The sequence below is a fragment of the Sapajus apella genome, unplaced genomic scaffold, assembly GCF_009761245.1.
Source record: "Sapajus apella isolate SASKATOON/1434 unplaced genomic scaffold, GSC_monkey_1.0 scaffold4, whole genome shotgun sequence".
Classification (NCBI taxonomy): Eukaryota; Metazoa; Chordata; class Mammalia; order Primates; family Cebidae; genus Sapajus; species Sapajus apella.
Genome location: NW_022436944.1, coordinates 12422287 through 12447164, shown reverse-complemented (window position 1 = coordinate 12447164; position 24878 = coordinate 12422287). Strand labels below are relative to the sequence as shown.

General features: G+C 39.0%; 1 protein-coding gene across 3 annotated transcripts in view; it reads left to right on the top strand.

Annotated features, from left to right (window-relative positions):
- The first annotated feature begins 1182 nt into the window (after nt 1-1182).
- KCNAB1 (potassium voltage-gated channel subfamily A member regulatory beta subunit 1) overlaps nt 1183-24878 on the top strand; it is a 381835-nt gene continuing 358139 nt past the window's right edge. For all 3 annotated transcript variants that reach the window (XR_004262623.1, XM_032258184.1, XM_032258160.1), the window contains exon 1: nt 1183-1636. Coding sequence is in view for 2 of the 3 variants with exons in the window: in XM_032258184.1 (XP_032114075.1) it covers nt 1395-1636 (242 nt within the window). In the remaining variant the exon portion in view is untranslated. The remainder of the gene's footprint in view (nt 1637-24878) is intronic.

The window sequence follows — 24878 nt, the reverse complement described above, 5'->3', positions numbered from 1 at the left end:
TGTGATTGGCGTGTCATATAGTAAGTTTGGTATGTTTAGTCTTATAAGACACTTTTCTGGAGTGGCTGAACCATTTAACATTCCCACCAGCAATTTATGAGGGATCCAGTCTCTCTGAATCTTTGGTAGCATTTAGTGTTATCATTTGTATTTTAGCTATTGTGATAGGTGTGCAGTGATCTCTCCTTATGGATTTCATTTGTATTTCTCTAATGCCTAATGATCTTTTGATGCACTTATGTGCCATCTGTATATCATCTTCAGTGAAATGTTTGTTCATATCTTTTGCCCATTTGCTACTTAGATTGTCTATGCTTTTATGGTTCAGTTTGAAGAGTTCTTTAGATGTTCCAAATATGTCTTTTGTCAGATATGTGGTTTGCAAATATTTTCTCCCCGTCTGTAATTTGTTTTTTTAAATCCCCTTCATGTTGTATTTCATAGAGCAAAAGTTGTTAATGTTAATAAAATCTAATTTATACGTTTTTCCTTTTATGGATTGTGCTTTTGGTGTTGAGTCTAATAATTCTTCACTTAGCTCTAGGTTCTGAGGATTTTCTCCTTCTTTTACCTAGAAGTTTATAGTTTTACATTTTACATTTAAATTCCATGATCAATTTTGAGTTGGTTTTTGTATAAAGATGAGGTTTAGGTCAATGGCTCATTTATTTTTGTTTGTTGTTGTTTTGCTCTGCTTTGCTTATGGACATCCAGTTGCTCCAGCACCATTTGGTGGAAAGGCTATTCTTGTTACACAAAACTGCTTTTCACGTTTGTCAAAAACAGCCATATTTGTGTGGCCATATTTGTGTGAACTTTTTGCCTTTTACAAACACCTTACTGATATTTTTCTATCATTTGAGAGCAACATCTGAAAAAGGGTAATGGACCTTTCACCCAAATCAATCATGCCACTAATATAAAAAATTATTTGATTACAAAATATTTAGTAATTTAGAAAAGTCTCGTTACATACTTGTGAATCATCCCTAAGGCCTTATGGTCCTTATAAAAACACATTTGGCCTAGGTCCCACCAAAATATTTTCTTTTACCTAAATAGAAAGACATGGGAAAAAGTCTCCATATTTTTTTCCCCAGGGCTAATACATAGTTGCTTACATTTGACTCTGAGTACTTTTAAGGGATAGGAAAAGTGATTGGCCACTGACAGGCTCCTTCGTGCACAGGCCTGGGCAGGACACATAACCAACAGCTCTGTCAGGAACTTACGAGCCTGCACGCTGACAAAAATAAGAGAGATCTAAAGAAAACAAGCTAACCCTTTTTTGGGACATACTGAAGCCAGATAACCCAAGGTATACACAGCAGGATACGGTGAGTCTTAAAGCTAAGCACCGTGCAATTAGCTTTGCTTCCTTGGGTATTTGAAACATGCATCTGTATAAACCTGCCTGTGCAGACATCCCTAGCCCCAAACTGGGTCTGCCAAAATCCAGTGAATCGGCTTTAAAATGTAGATGGCACCTAGCAGTGACCAAGACTCAACCTCGGGCAGCCTGTGAACCTGTTAGGCCCAGTGGAGCAGCTGAACAGAAATATCTGGAAAAGTTTTTACGTGTTCATGGAATTTCATTGCAGGAAACCACCAGAGCAGAGACGGGCATGGCATACAGGTACTGCTGATTGCAAAGTCATCCAACCAGGGCACTGCATTGATGTCAAAGGTTGTTATTAAAGAAATAAGGACTGAAATAGCAAGACAAAACCCTGTAAGAAAAAGAAAAACGCAGTGAGCCCTCTTCTTGGCTTGCCTTATTATTTCTTCCTCCTCCTCCTCCTCCTTCTCCTCCTCTTTCTCTTCCTCTTCTTCTTCCTCCTCCTCCCCTTTGACTTATTCCCCCACCCCCTTCCTCCTTCCTCTTCCTCCTCCTCCTCCTCCTTCTTCTCCTTTCTCTTCCTTTTCCTTTTTTTCCTCCTCTTCTTCCTCCTCCTCCTCCTCCTCCACCACCTCTTCTTCTTCTTCTTTCTTCTTTTGAGCTTTAGGCTTTCTCTTTTCCCCAGATGGTTACACAAATTATAGTCAAGTTCACCTGTGGAAGCTCCTAACCATGTGCTGCCAGAAGTATCTTTGGCTCTAAGTACGGAGGTGATGTAGCAGGTCAAAATGAAAAGCAGGGACTCCATTCTTCTTAAGAGAAAGGGAATTTATAAGTTAAGAGTAGATTTTTTTTTTTTTTTTAGTGCTGCCTAGGATTCAAAACTGTTATTTTCTTCTAAACTTGAATCATGTGGTCTTTACTAATGGCTAGTAAAATAGTTTAAGTTCTTCTTGAAATGACAGCACTTTTTAATAAATGTAGCCCATGATAAATTACTGGCTGTACACTAAACTTTCAATACCATTATTTATTTCATGAAAGATTAACAAAAAGGGAAATTTTTTCCTGGTATAGTGTTGGATGTGTAATCTTTATAAGTTGTTCTGCAATGGGAAGAATCTTGCTTTTGCAGAGCAATTACTGCACCTGCATAAGTGCTTCCTTTACTTACACCTGGAGTTTTAAGCAGCCCAGAAGCTGAGTAAAAGCCATTTAGGAAGACAAGGTTACTGAAAACTGAAAAATCAATTTAGCAATTGTAAGAACAGTTGTCCTAGCTCAAATCAAAACTTCTGCACAGCGTAAGATTGTTTTTCATGTACAAGATGTCCCCAGTGATTTCATTTTTCCATAATTGGAAGGTCTATTTCAGTGTAGAACTGCAGCTCTAATTTATCAGCTAATTATATTAATAAAGCAATTTGCAATGATATGGCTTCTCTCTGGAGAGCAAAGTATTTTACACAGACTCTTTATGTAACAAAAAGCTTGTGCAGAAAAGAAACGAACTCTTCTCAATTTATAAGAGGACAGGACAGCCTACCATACCCTGCATTAGAAGGGGAGCTCACCTTTCATGGTGGCTCATGGAATGAGGAGGGATGGAGAAGGAAGAGATGCTGCTTTTTCCTTTATGAATCTGTCTGTCACAGGAAGGAGCCTGCTTCTCTGTCTCCCCACGTTCTCCAATCTCCATGTTTCCTTGACCCTCAGTGTTGATAGTGATGGTGTTGTGAACACATATCAGGTGAAGGGGAAGACAGACTGTTTCACTTTAAAAAAAAATCTGTCTCCATGTCTTTGTCATAGGATGAGTGGTATTACCACAAATTGTTACATAAACCTTCAGAGGGCATGCCTTTCTCTCTTAAAAGTCTAGTTTGAGTATTAGTTAAAGATCTGTGCTGTATGCCACTGTTCAGGTAGAGGTATGTTCTAGGAAAATGTTTTTCAAAGGATTATGAAGTAGAGGAACACTTCCTTCAGGTGAAAACAAAGCTGCCTCAGCTAAAGGTGGGAGCCTGGAGCCCACCTGCTTGAGGGAAGCATTCATCCCTCAGCCTCTTCTGAGACACTGATGTGGATCCCATACTCTCCGTGAGACTATAGGGTTTGGGAGACTCCTCATAACGCTTTGGTGAGCAAGGCTCTGTTACCTTGGAGATGCCAGATACTGCCTTGGACAAGGGTGTATGCTACCAGATCACACCCTGTAAGAAACGGGACTTAGGAGAATGTTGCTCCTAAATCAGAGTTTGAAGGGAAAAAGCACAGTTTAGTTGATCATTAGCCCTAAGAAATAGCCAAGGCTCTAAATTGTGATGAGCTTGTGCTCTGACACATCTTCCTGATGCATTTCTCTGTTACCCACTCCCCAAATGTCCTTAGTACTCTGTATATTCTCCCTTTAAGACATTCATTTATTACCCTTATTTAAGACATTCTCCTTCAAGCATTTGGAAAGGAATTTTAGGAAAGAGAACTAGGGTTCTCTTGGTTCCTTCCCATATTAGCTTTAGACCTTCATTTCTTATAATCATAGTTGGGGTTAAGGCAGAAGCTGACTTTCATATTCTTATTTCTGTATTATGACATTTTTCCCCTCAGGAAAAAGAGGGTGGGCAAGGCACCATGGCTATGTTAAAAAGCAACCTTCACTAAGCCTCGTCTTTTCTGTTTTCCTTTTTCTTGTGAAGTTGAAAGAAAATGAGCTTTGAAGTTATAGAGACCAGAGTTCAAATTCAAGCTCTGCCTGTTTGAACTGTGTGACATTGGACCAGTCATGACATAGAAATGCCTAATACAGTAGGTGTTCCCGGGGAATGTAGATTTCCTTCCCACTTATTCTGTACTGTCTGTCCATCAGTCTAAGTTGGGGAGGGATTGAAACCCTTTAGGTGAAACATATAAATTGGTAAGAGAGTATTCTCAAAAGGAAAAATAAAAAGAATAAAACAATCCACAGTAGTTCACAATCTGTGTAAGTTTCCATGCTGAGCTTTAGAATTCTCAGAGGTCTGGAAGAGCCGGGTAAGCTGTTTTCTCTTCCTAATTTGGTCAGATGCCATTGCAGACTTTAGCCCAATACCAGCTGCTTGGGTCCCTCGATCATCTGTGAGAACGCATTATGTTGTGTTTCCATGGACACTTCATTTTATTTCTAACTAAGGTTGACCAGGAGGAGGAAAAAAATAAGTAAATATGCAAACACATGTATCAATTGAAAAGAAGCTGGAGGACATTGAGTGTGGTGTAAAAAGTGCCAAGTTGCTGTGTAGATCCTTCTGTTGGCTTAGAAATCTCAGCAAAAATAGAGGTTTTAAAATTCATTTTATCAGTGACTATAAAATGATGACCCAAGAGTGTCTTCAAGTTACTTCTAAGAGGCTGAAAAATAATTGTCTTTATTATATAGCATTGAACTCTAAGCCAGACAGTAAAAATGAGCCTGAGTCAAGGTTAAAGTACACTGAGGGGTAGTTTTATGAGAAAAACACCAAAAATATCTAGACTGAGTTAGGATGTAGCAAATACCTAGCTTCGAAGCAATTTTATAATACTAACATTGGCAGGAGAAAGTTAAACAGATGTAAAACAAAGTTCTAATCCAGGGACAACACTTTTCCTGTAAAAGGCTAGACAGCAAATATTTTGGGCTCCAGGGTCGTATCCACCTCTGTTACATCTACTGACCTCTGCTATGTCAGGTGAATGTAGCCATTGATGACATGCAAATGAGTGAACATAGCCGTGTTCCAATGAAACTTTATTTATGGACACGGAAATTTGAATTTTATTCAATTTTTGCATATCACAAATCTTACTTTTTCCTCCAAAGCGTTAAAAATGTAAAAATCATTCTCAGCTTGTGGGCCATATGAAAACAGGTGGCAGGCTGGGTTGGTTCAGCTAGCTAACCCCTGGTTTAGAAAACAAGGCCTTCAGTTGCACAGGTTAATTATTTACTTGTTTGTTATTTATTCATTTTTAAACCTTTTTGTTTCCAAAGGTATTTAAGGAACTCAAATGCATATAATTCAGAAAGATAAAAACAAATTATAACGAAGATGGAAAAAGCGGAGCTCAGAAGGACCAAAAGGGCAGTAAGGGAACAGAGCTCTCGGGGTGAGGGAGCACACTGTGTATAAGCCAGTGGGTTGCAAGAAGTAAACCTAGGTTTGGCTCTGTGCTTTCCAGCAGCGTTAAATTGTGAAGAGGGAAGTGGAGCCTTTTACAATGTTACAGGGTCCTTGAATTAGAGACAAGCCAGTTGCTTCATAATGGCACACCTCTTCCTGATCTGGAGATCAGAGAGTAGTTCCTTCAGAGGTTCTTCTTTGTGTAATGAATAATATCCTTGCAATATCCTTATAGAAAACACACCAGTAAGGTTCCTAGAGGATCTTTCCTATGGAGCCCCTAATATTACTATGACATCAAATAATAACTCAGTAGAGACAAGTAGGTGCATAATGGGAAAAAGTGACATTGGTTAAATAGAAACCACATTGGCCACTTTGGGCCGTGCTTTAAGAATTTTCCAATAATGATAACACAGATTTCTTTTTCATTTTTTTCATTTTTTAAAGAATGACAGGGCTTGTCCAGGTTTATTGAATGAAGCAATTGTTTATGGAAAAATAAGTGTTATTTGCTAATCAAGGATGAAATTTTCTATAGCCTTGAGCTGATGGTGGGGAGAAGGCAATTAAAGAAGAAAGGGAAAAGTAGGGAAGGTCTTAGAATTCTTAACATGGGATTGGCCTTAGGGATAATCTACTCCAATTTCTGGTCTTACAGATGAAGAAGATTGAGGTTCAGAGGTGTTGAGTATCTAGCCCGAAGTTGCACATCTAGCTAGCAGCAAAGCTAGGACTGAACCTCTTTCCCTTGGGTCCCAGTCCAGTGCTTTCTCCATATTTATTCCCAGCTCCCCAACCTCCAACCCACTATGTGCCAAGACACACAGACACATGCGCACACACACGCATGCACACGCACACAGCATCCTGGAGATACTGCAGATCCAGCCATGTTCACCATCCTGCTCTGTCTACTTTTCCAGGATCCCCTATTGTTGCTGTGCTCTGTGACCTGCTCAGTCCTGCTTCTTTGCATGCTGCCCCTCCACCCTCTACCAGAATCACTGAATCTCTACTCATCATTACTTCCTTTACCTGGAATATTGCACATCCTAGTAACTCCAACCCACAGGCTCTCATTTTGCCTCCACAGCATAGATCACCAGTCTTTTCTCCATATAGGAGAGTTAGTTATTTCTCTGTATGCATATCTTGTTGTCAGAACTGTGCATTATGACCTTGAGGTTGAGGACTAAAACTTATAGTATTTTATGCTCCTTCAATGCCTTTGCACTTAGAAAGTGCTGGATACCTACGTGTTGCTTAATTGAGGTGCATTCATTCAGAAGTTGGGAAGGAGAAAAAACAGAGCAAGTAGGAACTTTCCTTTTCCTTACTAATAGTGCTGTAGCCCCATCTTTTCTCCTGTATCTTAGATACAATATGTTACTTAATCTTGCTAAGCCTCAGCTTCCCTATGTATAAAATGGGCTTAACTTAACTTATTTCACAATGGCATTGTAAGAAATCCATAAAGTCACATATGTGAAAGTGCTTAGCTTATTGACTGCTAGAGTGGGAACCTAAGTGCTCCATTGCTCCCATCTCTCTCTCTCTTTGTTTTTTTTTTTTTTTTTTGAGACAGAGTCTAGCTCTGTCGCCAGGCAAGAGTGCAGTGGCATGATCTCAGCTCGCCGCAACCTCTGCCTCCTTGGTTCAAGAGATTCTCCTGCCTCAGCCTCCTGAGTAGCTGGGACTACAGGCATGTGCCACCACGCCCAGCTAATTTTTTTGTATTTTTAGTAGAGATAGGGTTTCACCATGTTTGTCAGGATGGTCTCCGTCTCTTGACCTCGTGATCCACCCACATTGGCGTCCCTAAGTGCTGGGATTATAGGCATGAACCACCACACCTGGCCTTCCAATCTCCTATTAAATCAATCCCAGGAATCTATCACTTAGTCATCTTTAGCATTTCCAAAAAGAAGTGTGTGTCTATCTAAAAAGGTTAGAGGGACAGAAAATAAACACCTAAAATTGACTATTGTATAATTCTGAACATATCACCGTCCTTTCCTCATTTGCTTTTTCAACTTTGTTTTTTTTTTTTTTTTTTTTTTTTTTTGCTTTTCCTATTAGGATCTACTGAGAAAGTGCTTGTTTTTCCTTCTTTTTATCTCACACATTATCTCATGCATTAAATTTGATCAGATTAGCCTCAGGAAATGTTGGGATAAATAACTGTTCAGACGATATAATATGAAGGTATCTTTTATCAACCACTGTGTTTCTAGTGCCTAGCATTGTGCCTAGAACAAAAATATTTGAGCCAGAATGAAATTAAAAGGACTGAAACTTCCAGCAGCTTTCAGTGTCTCTCCTGTCAGCTTGCCCCAGTGTCCAAAGATCTCCCTAGACTGGAGACATCAGTTCTCAGAGACTTCTGTAAAACGAAAGTGTGCTTGCTGAGAGATAACCACACTAATCTAAGTTACTAGATGGCAGACTAAGAAGGAAACAGAACATAGTCCAGGCCTGACCTAAAACAAGAGAAAGGGGCTAGACGTAGTGGCTCACACCTGTAATCCCAGCACTTTGGGAGGCCAAGGGGGACAGATCATGAGGTCGGGAGTTCAAGACCAGCCTGGCCAGCATGGTGAAAACCTGTCTCTACTAAAAATTCAAAAAATTAGCCAGCTGTGTTGGCACGTGCCTGTAGTCCCAGCTACTCGGGAGGCAGAGGCAGGAGAATTGCTTGAACCCAGCAGGCAGAGGTTGCAGTGAGTGGAGATTGCGCCACTGCATACCAGCCTGGGTGACAGAACAAGACTCCATCTAAAAAGAGAAAAAAAGAGAAAGTAGGAAGGAAGCTTCTAGGCTAGATCAACAGAAAAGCTCAAGTATCAGAGCATGGTGCATTACTATGAACTATCCATTGAAGCAGGAGGGATGGAATTGAAAAAAAGGGGAAGGAAAACTAGAGGAAAACCTCACTCAGCTACCAGCTTTTCTCAGAGATGTCAGGGCAGAGAATTTGAAAGCATAACTGTGACTTTTCATTGATCATTACATGAAGACTCCAAAGATAAGTAGAAACAAGTTTTTACCTGAACTCCTCTCTGTGGGTTCTGTCACAGTGCAAACATGATGTCCTAGCAGGAGGATTTGAAGACAAGCTTCCTTCCTCCCTCCTCTTACGCTCTGCTTCCTTATCTACAAAACGATGCTGAAAAACCCTACTTCATGGGGTAATGTTATCTATTCAAACAGGTATATAGTGGACACCCAGGAAAGATTATCCCCCTTGCCCTTTCTCCTTTTCATAATATTACAGTGTTGACATACATGGAAGTTGAAAATTACATTTGTTCCTAAATTACACTCACTGTCATCCTCCCACGAGCACCCCCCAAGCCCCAACCAAAACACCCTTTCGCAGCGGCTCACGCCTATAATCCCAGACTTTGGGAGGCCAAGGCAGGTGGAGCACGAGGTCAAGAGATCGAGACCATCCTGGTCAACATGGTGAAACCCCGTCTCTACTAAAAATACAAAAATTAGCTGGGCATGGTGGTGCGTGTCTGTAATCCCAGCTACTCGGGAGGCTGAGGCAGGAGAATTGCTTGAACCCAGGAGGTGGAGGTTGCAGTGAGCCGAGATCGCGCTATTGCACTCCAGCCTGGGCAACAAGAGCGAAACTCTGTCTCAAAAAAACAAACAAAACAAAACAAAACAAAACACCCTTTCATCATGTGTTCTTGTGATCTGCCCTTTTCATGAGATGCTTGACACACTCAGACCTGCTTGAAAAGTATTAATAGCAGGGCAGTGATTGAAAAATCAATAGCCTAGAAAAATGCTACCCATGCAGGGGGTTGTATTAAAAAATGTCTACATGATTTATTTTAGATGACCTAATTTTGGTAGGTCTCCAGGCCTGTGCTAATTTGCTCTGAGCCCTCTGGCTGTTTTTCTCCTGGCATCAATATTTCTGTAGGAAAGTAGATGACACCAAGACGGCTTGGGCTCAAGACATGTGTGATTACTTGAAACCTGAATAGGCTGCTGGTGAAGGGCCGAGGTGGCATAGTGAAAGGGGCTTATTCAAAATGAACAGAATGTGTTATTTCCTATTGAATGGAACAGAAGTTCTAAAATAAGTATGTTTTGAAAGTGTCAGTTTAGATAGAAATGCTTAGAATTTAAGCAAGAGTGAGAGATGAATGCTGCTTGGGGTTGAAATATTGTTTCGGGGGGCAGATATTTAATCTGTTTTGAAATTTCTACTTGGAATTTTTCAATCAAAAGTTGCTTTGTTTATGCAGCATGATGAAAATACTGGAAATTCAGGGCTTGAGAACAATATTGGGTTACAAGGGATCCATGCTTTTTCATATAGAAGTTGTTGACAGTGTTCATCTGGGCAAAAAATGAGCATTTGGAATCTGATTTTCCTAACCAATGAGCAGCTATAGGCCAAAGATGTTTTCATCTGAGAGAAAAACTATTCCTGAATATCCCTACAGTGCCTGTGAGTGCCACTAGGATGTGCTGTTTCATAAAGAAAAGGAAGCTCGTCTTTGCCCTGAAACGCTGTTAGCTGACAACTTTATTCAGACAATCCTAGACTCGAACTTAAATTTGCATTTATGTATTTACCGTGATGGGAACAATATTCCTAAGGTTCTGAGAAGCCTTAATCCCATAGTAGGGCTATGTTACTAAAACGTAACACAGTTAGATACTTTATAGAGGAAACTTTCTATGTCTAGGAGTTTTCTAGTATAGGGAGTTCTGAGCTACGCCACAGACCTCTGGGCATGGCTGGTGAAGAAAAGAAAAGTAGACATCTCATCCCCTACCATGTTTCAAAGAATATCCTGTTGTTGTCTGTCCCATCTCAGGTGCAGGCACCTGTTACACAGTTAAGATGGAACAGACATAGTGAATTTGGAACGTGTGTGCTATCTGGACTGCACAGGAGGAGGCCATATCAAAGCATCTCAGTATTCTCAGAACCAGGGTCTTGCAGATCTGGGTCACCACCAACTTAGGAGATGGCCCTCCTCTATATCCACTGTTTGTGTTCACTTATCACCTGTCACCTCTCCACACATAGAGTGTCTGCCTCCCATCCAGTGATTCCTCTTCCTTTCCTTAGCTAGTTACCAACTGATTCTTCCTAAGTGTTAAAATATAGATACTTTTTAATGGAATGTCTGCAAAATATGTCATCCAAAGAAATGAATCTCTAATGGTGGGAGTACAGGTAGTAAAACAGTTATTTTTAGACAAACTGTCTAGTTCTTAAGGTGAGAACTATTCTAAAATTTTTATCTGAAAATAATTTCAAACATAAGGAAAAGTTGCAAAAACAATATAAAGAACGTATCTGGGCTATTTATTCCTTAACATATTGTTAACATTTTGCCCCGTTTAGTTTAACTTTTGTTCATCTTCTCACATCCTCACTCCTTGCAACCCACCTTCCTGTTTATTTTTCCAAGCTTTTTGAAACTAAGCTGCACACATCATGGCTAACTAAGCTGCACACAGTGGGCTAGATGAAATATTTTTAGACAATGGATTTTTGACCCAATTATCCTTAGTCATTTTTTCTTCCATGATATTCCTCTTAATTTGCTAAGACGGATGAGATAGCAGCTCTGACAACCATAGAGTGTGGGTGTAAAATGTGCAACTCAAGTATCTAAGATCTCCATTTAGCAATTGAAGGGTTTGCAACAGGTCAGTGATTCACCCTGCTTTTGGAATTTTACGGCATTATAACTCAGTGCATAGTGAAAATATATGCATCTAGAAGCTGGTTATGGTTTCAAAAAAGAGCTATGATTAGTTCCAGAGATGACTATTTTATAAGATGGGCACCTTTGTACATAACTTCCCAATAGGTTAACTCTTGTTGTAACTTCTTTGTAACGTTCCTTGCTAGCATCTTCTTCCTTTACCTCTATTTTTCCTTTTGGCACACTTGTATGTTTATTTCTGTATTGTCTGTCTCTTTCATTAGAATGTGAATTCCAAAAAAGCAGGGATTTTATCTATGTAGTTAATTACTACATTCCCAAAATCTGACATCTAGCATAGAACTCAATAAATATTTGCTGAATAAATTATTAGGCAGGAGTCTTACAAATAAACCTTCAATGTTCACTGGAGGACAAGCTGCTAGATATCAGGCACAAAGCACCACTTCACCAGGATCCATAGTCTCCCTGCCACTCACTTCCTTTCTCTCTTTACCAAAAATCCAAGGTGTCCTAGTTTGAGATAGTGGTACTTGAGGAGAGCATTGCTCTTTTAGGAAATAGGTCCTTAAATCTTGGATTTTAAGATGCATTGAGGTGACCATATCATACTCATAATGGCATAGCCCACTGTATGTTTGTTTCTCCTGAGATACCCTTTTTGTTTCACTTTAATTTGCCCATTCACATCAATCATTCATTAAGTTTGTGATGGCTAATTTTGTGTCAGTTTGACTGGGCCACAGAATGCCCAGACATTTGGTCAAACATTATTCTGGGTGTGGCTGTGAAGGTGTTTTTGCATGAAATTAACATTGAAATTGGTGGACTGAGTAAAGCAAACTGCCCTCCCCACTGTGGATGGGGGTCATCTAGTCATTTGAAGTTGAGCAAAAATGCTGACCTCTCATGAGTAGGAGGGAAATCTTTCTGCCTGATTGTTGGATCTGGGACATCAGTCTATTTCTGCTTTCAGACTTGAACTGAAACATCAGCTCTTCTTAGGTCTTGAGCCTGCTGGCTTTTGGACCCAAACCTACACCATTGACCCTCCTGATTCTCAGGCCTTCAGATTTGGACCAGAATTATACTATTGGCTCTCTTGCAGCTCCAGCTTGCCAGCTGCAGATCTTGGAACTTCTCAGCTTCACAGTTGCATGAGCTAGTTCCTTATAATCAATCAATCAATCAATCAATTGATCAATTAGTCAATCCCTATCTATCCATTTATCTGTCAGTTTATCCATCTCCTGTTAGTTATGTTAATCTGGAAAACTCTAAGTAATATAGATTTCTCATTGTACTTTCCTCCAAAAGGTTCAGTGGAGCCTTGAGTTACCTTGACTAGAATGAGACACTCATTGCTTTCATTCAGTGTGTATTCTGGTTTCCACTTAGAGGTGTTGCTTTTGGAGGGAGGTTTAGCTGATTACAGCCTGACTAAGATCACCAGAAGTAGTGCAGATGTCTAACACACTCATATTACAAAGCTACGGGCCTCTCCTTCTCCACCCCTCTCCTCACCAGCTCTTCTTTCCCTTCCTACCAGCTGTCCCTCAATCCCACTGCCAAGTCCTCTTTAAGTTTACTTTTTTCCTCATTCTACATTTCCATATTATTACAGGAGGGGTCATCATCTCATTAGAGCAGCCAGGTGTCAACTTCCAAACTGTGGGGGACATGTGTGGAGAGTTAGTTTACCTGTTGGGATTCCTAGCTGACTCATCCTCCTAGATAAATGCACTAGAGGATTTTCTCTCTATTTGGTAGTTGTGGATGAGTGTGGGTTCTGGTTAGACTTCTTGTTCTTGGTATAGATCAGACTTTCCCATCAACTATCTGGCCTGCAACATTTTTTTTGCTGGTAATTAATAATTGCAGGCTGGATCTTGGTGGTATCATCATCTCCATGGGTTTTCTTACTTAAGTCTGCCCTTCTCTACCACTTTGGCAAGACTGTGACCCATGTGACTCAGCAAAGGTGGTCAGTGCTGCTGGGACTGGGCAGGGGCAGTGGAGGGGTCATACCTTTCAACTTCAGGGGGTTGGTTACCTGCAGGAGCCTGGGTGAGACTCATTACAGTGGACAGAATCCAGCTATCTTCTTTCTGCCCCTTCTTCACAAATGCCTCTTCAAGGGCCTTCCATTTCTGACCTAATATTCACCACTTCTTGGGTTCTGGATCTCGTAGGGGTTAAATATTTTCCCTAATATGTCTTATGACTGTCTCATTTAAATTGTTGGGTAATCCAAAACACATTCTTATACAAGATGGAAAAGCAGATTCATATAGCCAAATTTACTAATGCATATTATATGACACATTGGTGACACTCTTTTTTATAAACTATTTTGTATGACCACTAGTCAAGCCTTGCTGTTTTTGGTACAGTATCTATTTTTTACTGAACCGTCTACCTATTTCCCCATCCCGCCCACTGCATACACATTTTCATACAACAACTCTCCATTGAGTGCTCACCTTGATTTATGCACAATTCCAGGCATTGGAGATATGGCAGCAAACACCTAGGCTAAGTTCTCTGCTTTTTTAAGGATTTAATTCCCGTGGAAATATGCTAGTTAATAAACAAAAATAAATAAATAAAATATATAATACTTCAGAAGGATAAAATATCTGGAGAAACACAAAATACAGAAGAAGGATGAGTATGTGTGTCAGGGAGCAGTTGCAATTTTAAATAACATAGCCAAGAAAGGCCTCACTGAGAAGGCAGCATTTGAATAAGTACCTGAAAGAGGTGAAAATGACAATCATTGAAGTTTCTGGGGAAAGAGTATTATAGACAAAGGGAACAGTATGTGCAAAAGCTCAGTGTGAAAGTCTGCAGAAAGAAACAAAAACAACCAATGTGTCCAGAGCAGAGTGAATGAATGGTAGAATACTAAGAAATGATGTCAAGAAGGTAAAGGGAAGAATTACAAGTTCAGGAGATCCTCAAGAAACTCTCAGGTTCAGTAATTCAGTAGAAGGACTCTCAGAACTCAGCAAAGCCATTATGCTGATTGTTGTGGTTTATTACAGCAAAAAGATACAGATTAAAATTAGCATCAGGAAGAGGTACACTAGGGTTGGGTCCAGGAGAACTCCTCCCAGTGGAGTTGTGTGGATAGTGCCTATTTCTCTCAGCAACAATATTTGACAATATGCGTAGAGTACTGCCAAGTGGGAAGCTTGCCTGAACTTTGGTGTCCAGAGTTTTTAATTGGGTTTGGCCATGTAGACAGAGCTGACTACCTATGTGTCTGACCTTAGCCTCTGGCCCCTCTAGAGTTCAGGCTGATACAAGGTGGCCCAGGACTCCCACCATAAATTAAATACTTAGCATAGACCATCTTGTAGGGCCAAAGGCTCCCAGATAAACAAAGACATTTTTATTGGGTAGGGCATTCCAAGGGCTTAGAGGTTAACTCACAGGAGTTGGGGGCAAGGAGCTAGATTTTTCTTTGGGCAAGATTAATTCTTTATTGCACAATAGCCATGTTGTACAAGAATGTGTAGGCCATTTTAAACATGTTGGCTTCTTGTCTGAGTAAGATGGACACTTTTGTGAATACTGATCAAGGGAGTGACATGATTTGAATTATTTTTTTAAAGGATTGTCTGAATGCTAAGTTGGAAAATAGGCTGAAAAGTAGAAGTAGGGTTACTGGTTAGGAAGTTACCATAATTTCTCAGGAAAGAGATAACAGCAGCTTAAACCAGAATGGAAATGGTGAGAAGTAGTTGCATTCTGAACCTATTATAAGAGTAGCATCAGGAGGATTTGGAAAAAAAAAAAATGATATGCAATAAAAAAGATAATCAAAGATGACTTTAAGCTTCTCGGCCCAGGCCATTGGGACCATCAGTTTGCCCTTAAAGGAGATGAGGAAGATTGCAGGGGAGTGGATCTGGTGGCAAGAAGAGTAGAAACTCAGTTTTTAGACAGGTTGTGTCTAAATGCCTGTTGGAGAACAAAGGGAAAGTGTCAAGTTGTTAAGAATTTGAAGTTCATGGGAGCGGTATGGACTGGAGATTTACACTCAAAATATAAAGATATATCTTGGAGTCATCAGTCTACTGTAAGAACATAAAGCCATGAGATAAGCAAGTGAGTGTAGAGAGAGATTATTTAAAAAAATGCTCCAGGACTATAGCCTAGGCTCTCCAATGTGAGGAGGTAGGAGAGATGAAGAGGAACCAGCAAAGGAGACTGAGAGTGAGTGTGCAGAAAGGCAAGAGAGAAACAAGAGAGTGGGGTGTCAGGATCAAACAAAAGAGGAAAAGATCAACTATGTTCAGTACTACTGCAAGGTTGGGTAAGGTGAGGATTGAGAGAGATCACTGGGTGTAGGAACATGGAGGCCACCATTTATAAGAGCAGAGAGAAAAATGTATCTTACTTTATACACAGCACTATCCTTGACAGGAGAAAGCAAAGACCCATATATGATGTAGGAAGATTTTAAAATTTAATTCTGAACTCCTACTTAATAGAACTCTGACTACCATCCTTTGAGCAGCATCTCTGAATTTCCTCCTACTTATGAACATATAGAAAAAATGATAAGAAATTAGCCCTACCTATGAGCAGAATACAGAAAGGGTTTCCACAAATGATAATGCTTATACAGCTGGATTATTAAAAATAATACTCATAAGTTATCTATGTTTGTCTCATGAATCAGCATCTCTGCTCCCTGGTTGAGAGTAGAAAGATATTGTGCTCTTATTCTACTGTATGTTTTAAACTATAGTGCTCCCTTTGTTTTGACAACTGGAGATTTCTTTTTTTAGGTTATAAACTTGCATTTAAATTAATTTTGTTACATTTTATCTAGCAATTCTATTTGCTTGAGGTGTGTATGTGTATGTGTGTGTAGAATGTTCCACATTCAGTTAAATCACTCATATTGACCCACAGTTCAATTCTTCTATCAAAATACATGGATACTATGCTTAACAATCAAAATGGAAACAAACTGTAAAAGTCAAAACAACAAGCATGGGATGAAAAACACACAAACATTGGCAGTTGTTATTTTTAGGCATTAGAAAGGTGGATGCTGTTTTCCCTCTCCTCTGTTTCAAATGCATGTGTATTGCTATAATAAAAGGGCCAAAAATTGTAATTAAAATAAAATTTAACATTAATTCTATTAGATTTTAAGAATTTAAGATATATGGTTTTGAAGTTCTTTTTGAGATGAGGTGAGATACTTCAGATCTAAAACTGAAACAAGTATTGGGATTCATTAGTCACGTTTCTACTGAGGTTTACATATAAATACTCTTATACTGAAATTAACCAGGAGAAAAATTTGGGCTCTCATGTAAACAAGACACTGAAATGCATTCTATCCAAGTGCTTCTATTTTACAGATAACATTGGATCATATAGACTCTTTTTTATCAGTTATTATATTTTTGCAAGTAACAGAAAACATAATACAAGCTGGCTTATATAATAAAGGAAACTTATTGACTTACCCAATTGAAAAGTCCAGAGGTAGCGAAAAATTTCAGATTTAAGATGCAAACAATGTGGACAGGACTTTGTTTCTTTCTCTCTGCATTTGTGGACTTTCTTTCTTGATAATGGCTTCACTCTCTGTTCCACATGGTGGGTCTATGGCAGCTTCAAGCCTTCCTCATCTGCAATGTGGCATGTGGCTGACAAAGGCTCTCAGGGTTACACCCCACCTCATTCACTCCCAGAAAAAAAAAAGAAAAGGCACCTTTCATTTCCCAGAAGCTCTGGCTTATGATCCTTTAGTTTTGATTGGCTTCATTGTTCATCTCTGAACCACTGACTGTATCTGGGAGTTGAGAGAAGCTAAATGACTTCTGTAGCTTCTTTGCTCAAACCCTCCTAAACTGCCTGACTGAGAATGAAGACTCAGAATGCTCTTCGAGGGAGCAGAGGGGAGTAGTTTATGGTAAGGCAATCTACATATGTCCACTGCACTTTCTAAGGATTGAGTCTGGAGGGCACGGATGTATGATGAGCTAGTGTGGTGGTAAGCTCATGGTAGTAAAGATTCCAGGTGGCCAATCATCTGGAAATTGGGAATGACTCTTCTTTACTGCTACCTAGCTGCATGTCGTCTCTATTTCTTTAGTGTTGGGTCTTGTTCTTAGCTCTCTTCTTGTTCTAAAACTCTGACTTCCAAGGGTGGGTAAAATTTTCCTCTATTAGTCTATGTCCCAAGTGGTTCATGCTGCTTAGTCGCATGACTAAAATGAGGAGAAATCTTACCTAACTAAAACTAAGAAAAGAAACTGGTTTTAAATGATATTTAATTTAGCATGGAAAGTAATGCATTTTTAATAAGGAACACATTAAAAACTTATAAGGTATTTTATTTATAAGGTAGTTAGCCTCCCCTTGCCCATTGTCCCAATAAATACAGTTAAGTTCTATCAATTCTTCAGTAAGTACAATTATACAAGTGCCACATTTCATTTTGCATTTGATTATAGCAGTGGCCCTTCCACATATATTCTTTGTATGCAAAGACTAAGTGCACAGAATTTTAGAATCTGAGAAGATATTAGGGATAATTTTGAATACCCCGTCCCACTAACTAATTTTATAAATAAGTTTTCTGAGGCTTGAAGAAGTTAAGCAACCTGCTAATAGTCACATAGATGGTATGCTACTCTAGTTAAGAGTTTAATCAAAGGCTTTTGATCCACCAATTTTCTCTTTGCACAATAGAATTGTTCAAATCAACAAGATTCACTGAGCACCAGCTGTGCCTTGGGCAATATCACTGAATTCACAACAGTTAAAGGCAAAATTCCTTCTCTAAAGAAACTCTAAGAGCAGTCCAGTAGAAGAAAGAGCCATGACACCCAGATAGTAGAGTCTGACATAATACATACAATATTGCTTTTAAAAACACAGTCATAACATAGTAGAGCAAGTCATGAATGCTCTCGATAGTCAGGGACGACTTCCTAGAGGCAGAAAATTATGCACAGGGTTTTGAAGGATGAATAAGAGTTTAACAAGTGGCCCAAGACTAGAAGAGAATTTGATGTAGAGGAAACAGCATGTTGGAAGGCCCAAGAGGTAGGGAACCAAGGTGATGGCAATAAGCACAAGTTTTAGAGACAGGCAGGTCTGGACTAAATGCTTAAGTCTTGTTTGGTCAGTGACTATATAATTTAAGTATCCTTTCTTAACACTGACTGGTTTGTATCAGAAGTAGAAATAACGATACCTATCCCATAGGGTTTGGAGATGATTAAATAATATAAAAACTATAAAACACGTAAAATAATAGGAGCTCAGAAGCAGGTAGCCACTCTTATCCATCTTCTCCTCGTCTTCTTTCTCCTTGCTCTCATCCCACCCTCCAACCCTTTTAGCGAGGAGAGTGTTAGAAGATGAGGTTAAGTGTCAGGAAAGAAAGAGATCGGTGGAGGCCTTAGAAACTGGCCATGAAAAATTCTTGGGTAAGAAGTGACAAGATCACACTGCCAGCCAAAAAAGGTATTTCTGGAAGAGCCATGCATAGGAAACTGATAGGAAGTGATTTGGATAATCTAGGTGAGAGAGCTTGAAGACAGGAGTAATAAGGGGGGAAAAGGATGGTTCGAGAGATATTGGGGAAGTTAAATTAGCAGGATATGTTCTTGCATAGCTTTGTTCACTGTATTCTGGTTTTCATTTTCACACATACATTAAGAGGTTGTCTAGAAGGGAAAATGCTCATTGATCTAATTAGGCCCAGAGGTAGTCACTGTGGCATGAAGGAAGGAGGTGGAAGGGCAGAATTCTGCAGCAGCTGTAGCTGCTTTTGGCTCTTGTGTCTTTAAAATGCTTCTACAGAATCACTTAAATCATCCTCTTATTCTCATTCACATGAAAGGAAATCTCAGAGAGAGCCCTTGAACTAGCAAATCTTTTCTTTCTTTTCTGACTTTAAAGCAACTTCTTAAACCACTACATTTCTGAGGCAATTATCTCTTCACTACAATTTATTAACTGAGAGTAACCTCAAATACTTTACTTTTAAGCAGCTCAAAACTTTCCTCCAAGGCTGGCTGTGTCTACCCTTTAAGAGATATTGAAGGGCCCAGTGGGGGTAGGCCTGGCCCCTGGAGGTGCTCACCAAACCCTGTGGATCAACTGCGTTACCTCCCTCACCTCTGTCATTCAGCATGCACTTCCTTTTAAAAACCCTGCGGTCTTTACCACACATGTTTGTTTTTCTTGTTTCACAATGGTTTTGATTACCCTTTTATTGATGATTTAACTGAAAGATGGAATAATTTGTTCACACACACCCATCATTCCCATCTAGCCTCCAACCCTCCAGAGGACTGATGTCAAGAAAAAGAATGTAGTTATCTGACATTCGTGATAGGCTTGGGTAACAGGGAGTTTTCCCTCACCCCTCCTCACTCCATTTCATGCTGATTTTGGATCTAACTAGTAATTCGGTTTTGTCCGTGTTTTCTTTTTGACTATAAATAACCGTCTATATATTTTAAAAGTATTTTAATTCTACCCACATATGGGTTTCTGCATAATCTGTGAAGGTTGGTCCACATAAGCAAAGTATTGTGACTTTATGCTTTACATAAAATAACTGTTGCTGACTTATCTACAAAATGCTTAACATATGTGAGCTCAGATGAAAATGAATGAAGAATTATTGATAAGGTATTTTAATTTTTATCCATAATAGTATGTTTTGCTTATGTTAAAAAAAAAAACCCAAACCGAAAACTACTCACATAACATTCTTAAATATGACATGGTTTTGAATTTTTTTGGTCTAGATATTGAAAACATTCTAAGAATTCACAAGACTTTAGAATAAACATTTAGAACACTGTGCGTGGGATGCCTGATTTTTAGGATTAGACGCATAACAGCCTTTGAAAAACTCACATCTGAAGTGCTTTCATAATTGAAATCATAGACTGGCTTTCTAAACATTGTCTATGGCCAAATTTAATAGAAAGCATATTTAGAACATATTTATACTGGATTTTTAAAAATTTTTAGCAAGGAAGACAGATAAAATGGTAGCAATATTATTATACCTGTATATTTTTGTGAAGTATGTGAATCTGATGTTTCTTCCCACTTTAGGTCTGTCAATTATAATGATTCTGACCACCTGCTATATGGAAAATATTGTGCTAGACAAAAGTAAAGACTAACTGGGTCTCAAAACAGAACTTTCCATTATTTAGTTGCCTTCAGTCTCCTTACTCCTAATGGTCTTGAGAAACCAATTGTCTTATTTTCATTGTATATTCCACTTAAGCTTGAGGTTGGAGAGAATCACAAATGGTTATTATGACATGGAGTCTCTTACTTCAAAAACATAAGGTGGTTGCTAACATCTCTCATAGACCTGTGATGTCTGTGAAATTCCTTCAGATAATTCCTGTTGATGACTGAAAGTGAGGCCATTTGCCAGCCAGCATCATGACATCCTCAATAACTCTTACTTTTTCTCCCCCCCCCCAAAAAAAAACAAAAACAAAAACAAAAAACCACGAAAGAGCTTGACCCTGGAACAGACTGGGGAGAAATCTCCCCACCCTACTGGCTCCAAATGCATGAAAACCACTCTTTACCTCCTTCATTTGATTAGCTGCTTCAAATTTACTCCAAAGGAAGCAAAAATCCCCATTGACTCGACACTTGTTTTAGGCAAAAATCAAATCAGAAAAACAAGGGAGACCATTTCACAAGGCCAATTATATAATTCACAAAACTTAGGTGCTCTGAAGTCTGTAGCTAATTGCAGAGGAATTGTAATTAGGTAGTTTAGAAAACTGGTTTTAAAACTCAAGTTTAGGTGTGGTTTATTGAATAGTATTTGAAAGTAAGATTTATACTATGCTATCCTATATGGTAGCCACTAGTCACATGTAGCTAATTTAAATTCACATTACAGTAAATTAAAAATTCAGTTCCTCAGTGGCGTTACCCATATTTCAAGTGCTCAATACCCATACAAGGTTAGTGGCTACTATGCTGGACAGTGCAGATATAAAACAGCCAATAAAATAGATGGGGATTATAAAATATAACTCAAGGCAAAAATCTCAGACTCAACATCCTTACAGTTGTCTTTGCTTTTATGGATTTTTGAAAGGTTTTCCAGTGAGCTATGGCACTCACAAATTCCACAGAGGCCCCTTACCTTGAGTCATGCCAGATAACGGGGCCTCTGATTGTTGTCCAATGTCAACCTCACGGTAAATGTGTAGGAGTTATGATCAATAAGGATCAGATTACTACCTGGCAATGCAGTTGAATTAGTAACTTGTAAATAAAACTCAGTTATGGAAAAGATGTCAGGACGTATGTTACCAAAAAACATTTTGATGTATGCTATTCTGTATATTCAGCTATTATTCAAGTTACCAAGAAGCATCTTGGTCTTGGTGATTAAATTTCTACAATGAGCATATTCCTGTCACCAGCTGAATCTTATGATTAGAGAAAGAGATATATGAATTTTGTCTTTTCTCCTGTTGGTTCATTTCCAGCCATAACTTTTGCTGGGTGTAAACACAGATGAAGAAGCACTTTTAAGTCAACTTTTATCTTGTTAATTTCATTACCCTTTGTGGCAATGGCAAACTTTGTACAGAATTATAAATCAAGTTCAACTGTTGCACGGATGCCATGGCATGAAGATTCATTCAATGTACTTACAACCGTGATGATCTACAAGGTGATTCATTGCTTTTTATCCTGTCATCCAACTGAGGAGTTGGATGCTGGTGCATGCTGACATACAGAAGTCAATGTTGGACATCAAGACTGCAACGTCTTGCATATTAACCTTCTCAGTTCAAACTGTTTCTCAACCCACTGGCTACAGAAAGTGGTGCCTTTCAGAACCAATTATGTAAATACAGTGAATTTATCTGGTTAATATGAAGAATGACTTGTCCTACCTTCTCCCCTCTGCCTGTTGATGGTTTGCCCAACTTTATAGTTTAGATGTGACTAAATAAGAGAGGCAGGAAATGTAAGGTGAATGCTTAAGAGAATAAGAGTGCATTATATCTTTCAAAGTGCTTTCATGTATATTATACCCCATTGGATCATCACATCATTCTGTATATGAGCAGAGAAGGTTTAGATGTTACAAATGAGGCTGCTCTCTTGAGAAGAATTGATCATTTTTTAAATCAGTGTCCCATTGGCTCCATTCCTCCCTAAGTGCCCCTGGCTTTAATTATTTGTGTACATGACCACCTCTTTCACTAGACTTGAAGGTGCCTATGGGAGAGATCATGTTCTTATTCACTTTGTTTCCCTGGCAAGTAGTGTGATGCCTAGTGCATGAGCTATTTATTTGCCAAGAAGACGAAAGGTGAATCTAACACAAAAGATCCATGAAGGAATCATGATGTTTGTTGAGGGAGAAAAACATGCTGGGTTTTATTAGTGTGGGTGTTTTCCCCCCACCTAAATTGAGAAAGTTGCTGTTTAGCCTGGCCTGGGTCTCAGTCCCACTGATGGAGATCTAGGGCTCAGGACTCTTTTTACAGTATGTTTCTCATTAAAACTTTCTCTTCTTTTTATACCACTGTACTTTATTTTAAGACACTCCATCTCTTTTTTTAGTTAGCTCTGCAAAAGGGAAAATAAATTTTACTTGCATTCAGAATAGAAATAGATTACAAGTGCTTAAATAGGAAGAATTGAAAAGCTGTACTGCTGTTTACATTTTTTGTTCCTGGGAATGATGTCTAAGATGCTTTTGATATTGAAAGAGATCCTAATGGAAGCAAATAAGTGAGTAGAGCATTATTGTGTAAACTGGACTATAAACAGAAATGGACTGGTGAGTTTGCTACTCACTGATGGGCCCAGGCCTGTGATATTGTTAGTGGATGCGCAGGTTGCAGACCTGCATCAAAGGTCTTGCTCTGTGTTCAGCCTGGCAATTTGAGGGATGAGGGAGGCAGAGCTAGATGAACAAAGCAGAGGAGACTGAAGAAGGGAGCAGTCTCCACAATCAGCAGAACTCTGTGTTTCATGTATTGAGTCAATACCCCTAACTAATAAAATAGAGCATGAAGTTTTACTCCATTGATCAACACCTTAATTTGTTTACAGATCTTTTATATTACATTTGCCTTTCTCTTCTGAGCAAATGATGTTTTATTATATTTAATGTTTTTATGTATATTTATTTAATATAGTTATAAAACATTTTTTATTTATGTTTATCTTTAATTATATTTATATTGTGGCTTTATTCCCTTTTATTCTTCTGAGCTCTCCTGGTAGTTCCTTTCAAAATAATTAGTTCTCACTTTTCAAATGTAAATGATTGATTCTCACCATTTTGAATCTCCTTGAATTGGGAACTTGTTTACTGTGTTCTAAAAGGACTCCTCTCCCTTCTTGCTGGGTCACAAAGTAGTTCCTGGAAGGTGTGTGAGGGATTCTAAGACCGTGCTCATTTACAAAAGAAAGTCTTTGGCGATTTTGGGAACTGAGGTGTGTGAATCACATGATTTCTGGCTGGAGCTTGGGCCCCTCATTTTTTACCATATTCAGATGTTCAGTGAACATTTGTACATTACAAGAGAAAGAAAGAAATGACCTTACTTGAGGGAAAGTAATATGCCATGATAAACAGCAGAAGTAAGGAGAAAGACCAATGTCCCAAATGATATGCTGGACTTTACTGTTAAGTGTGGTGTTGAAAATAATTGTCAGTGTCATGCCATGGGCATGAGGCAGAGTTGAGGCAGCACATATCTCTTTTCTGAAAGTCCCAAGGTCTGTGAAGGCGCACACTCAGTTTTATTACATAAAAAGGCTCTAGAACTCTTATCCTTTAAAGGAACAGGGGGGCAGAGGGTGCATTTGAAAACAAACAGTAATATAAGGTTCTATAAAGAAACTGCATAGTAGTACTAGGGAGATACTAACTAACTAAGATTAAAAAGTAACAGACAATCCCAAAATAAATGTAAACGTTATTTTTACCAATGTGCTAGAAAAATTTAAAATTTTATATATATAATATACACTATATATTATACATAAATTATGTACATACGTATGTAGGTACTGCTTACCTAGACACAAACACATAGGTAGGCAATATATGGTATACTTTAAAACAGTCCTTATTTGTGAAAATCAGCAAGATACTTGTACTTCTTATATAGGTTTAGATCTTTTCAAGCATTTCCAGATCTTATTTGTTAGCTGTTTGCAAACATTTTCTCTGCTTTTGTGGTAATGGCACTATTGCACAGACCATTTCAACTAAATGCCTATTTGGAATTGGTAGGGAGAATGTATGGAGTGAACAGATTGGTCAGTAATCTTCTGATAAGGGATTGTATTACATTTAAGCATCTCTCCTCCTAATAAAATTCCCCTAGATGATTGGACTTTTCATGTAACATTTTGTGGTTTTTAGGATTTGTAGGAACCGGTTTATGTTTATGGTGGTTTAGTGTGGCAGGATATTCGAAGTCATCCTGGACATGGGCACCTCTTGGTTGTACTAGACTGTCCCTGAAGGGCAACAAGTCTCCATTCCTGACCAGTGCTGCTCTAGAAATCCAGCACCCTGCTCTGGCCCCAACAGGGCAGAATCCATGGGACCCCAGGGATGTGCCCAGCTAGGTGTGTCCCCTTTCTGTACCACCATCCCCACATACC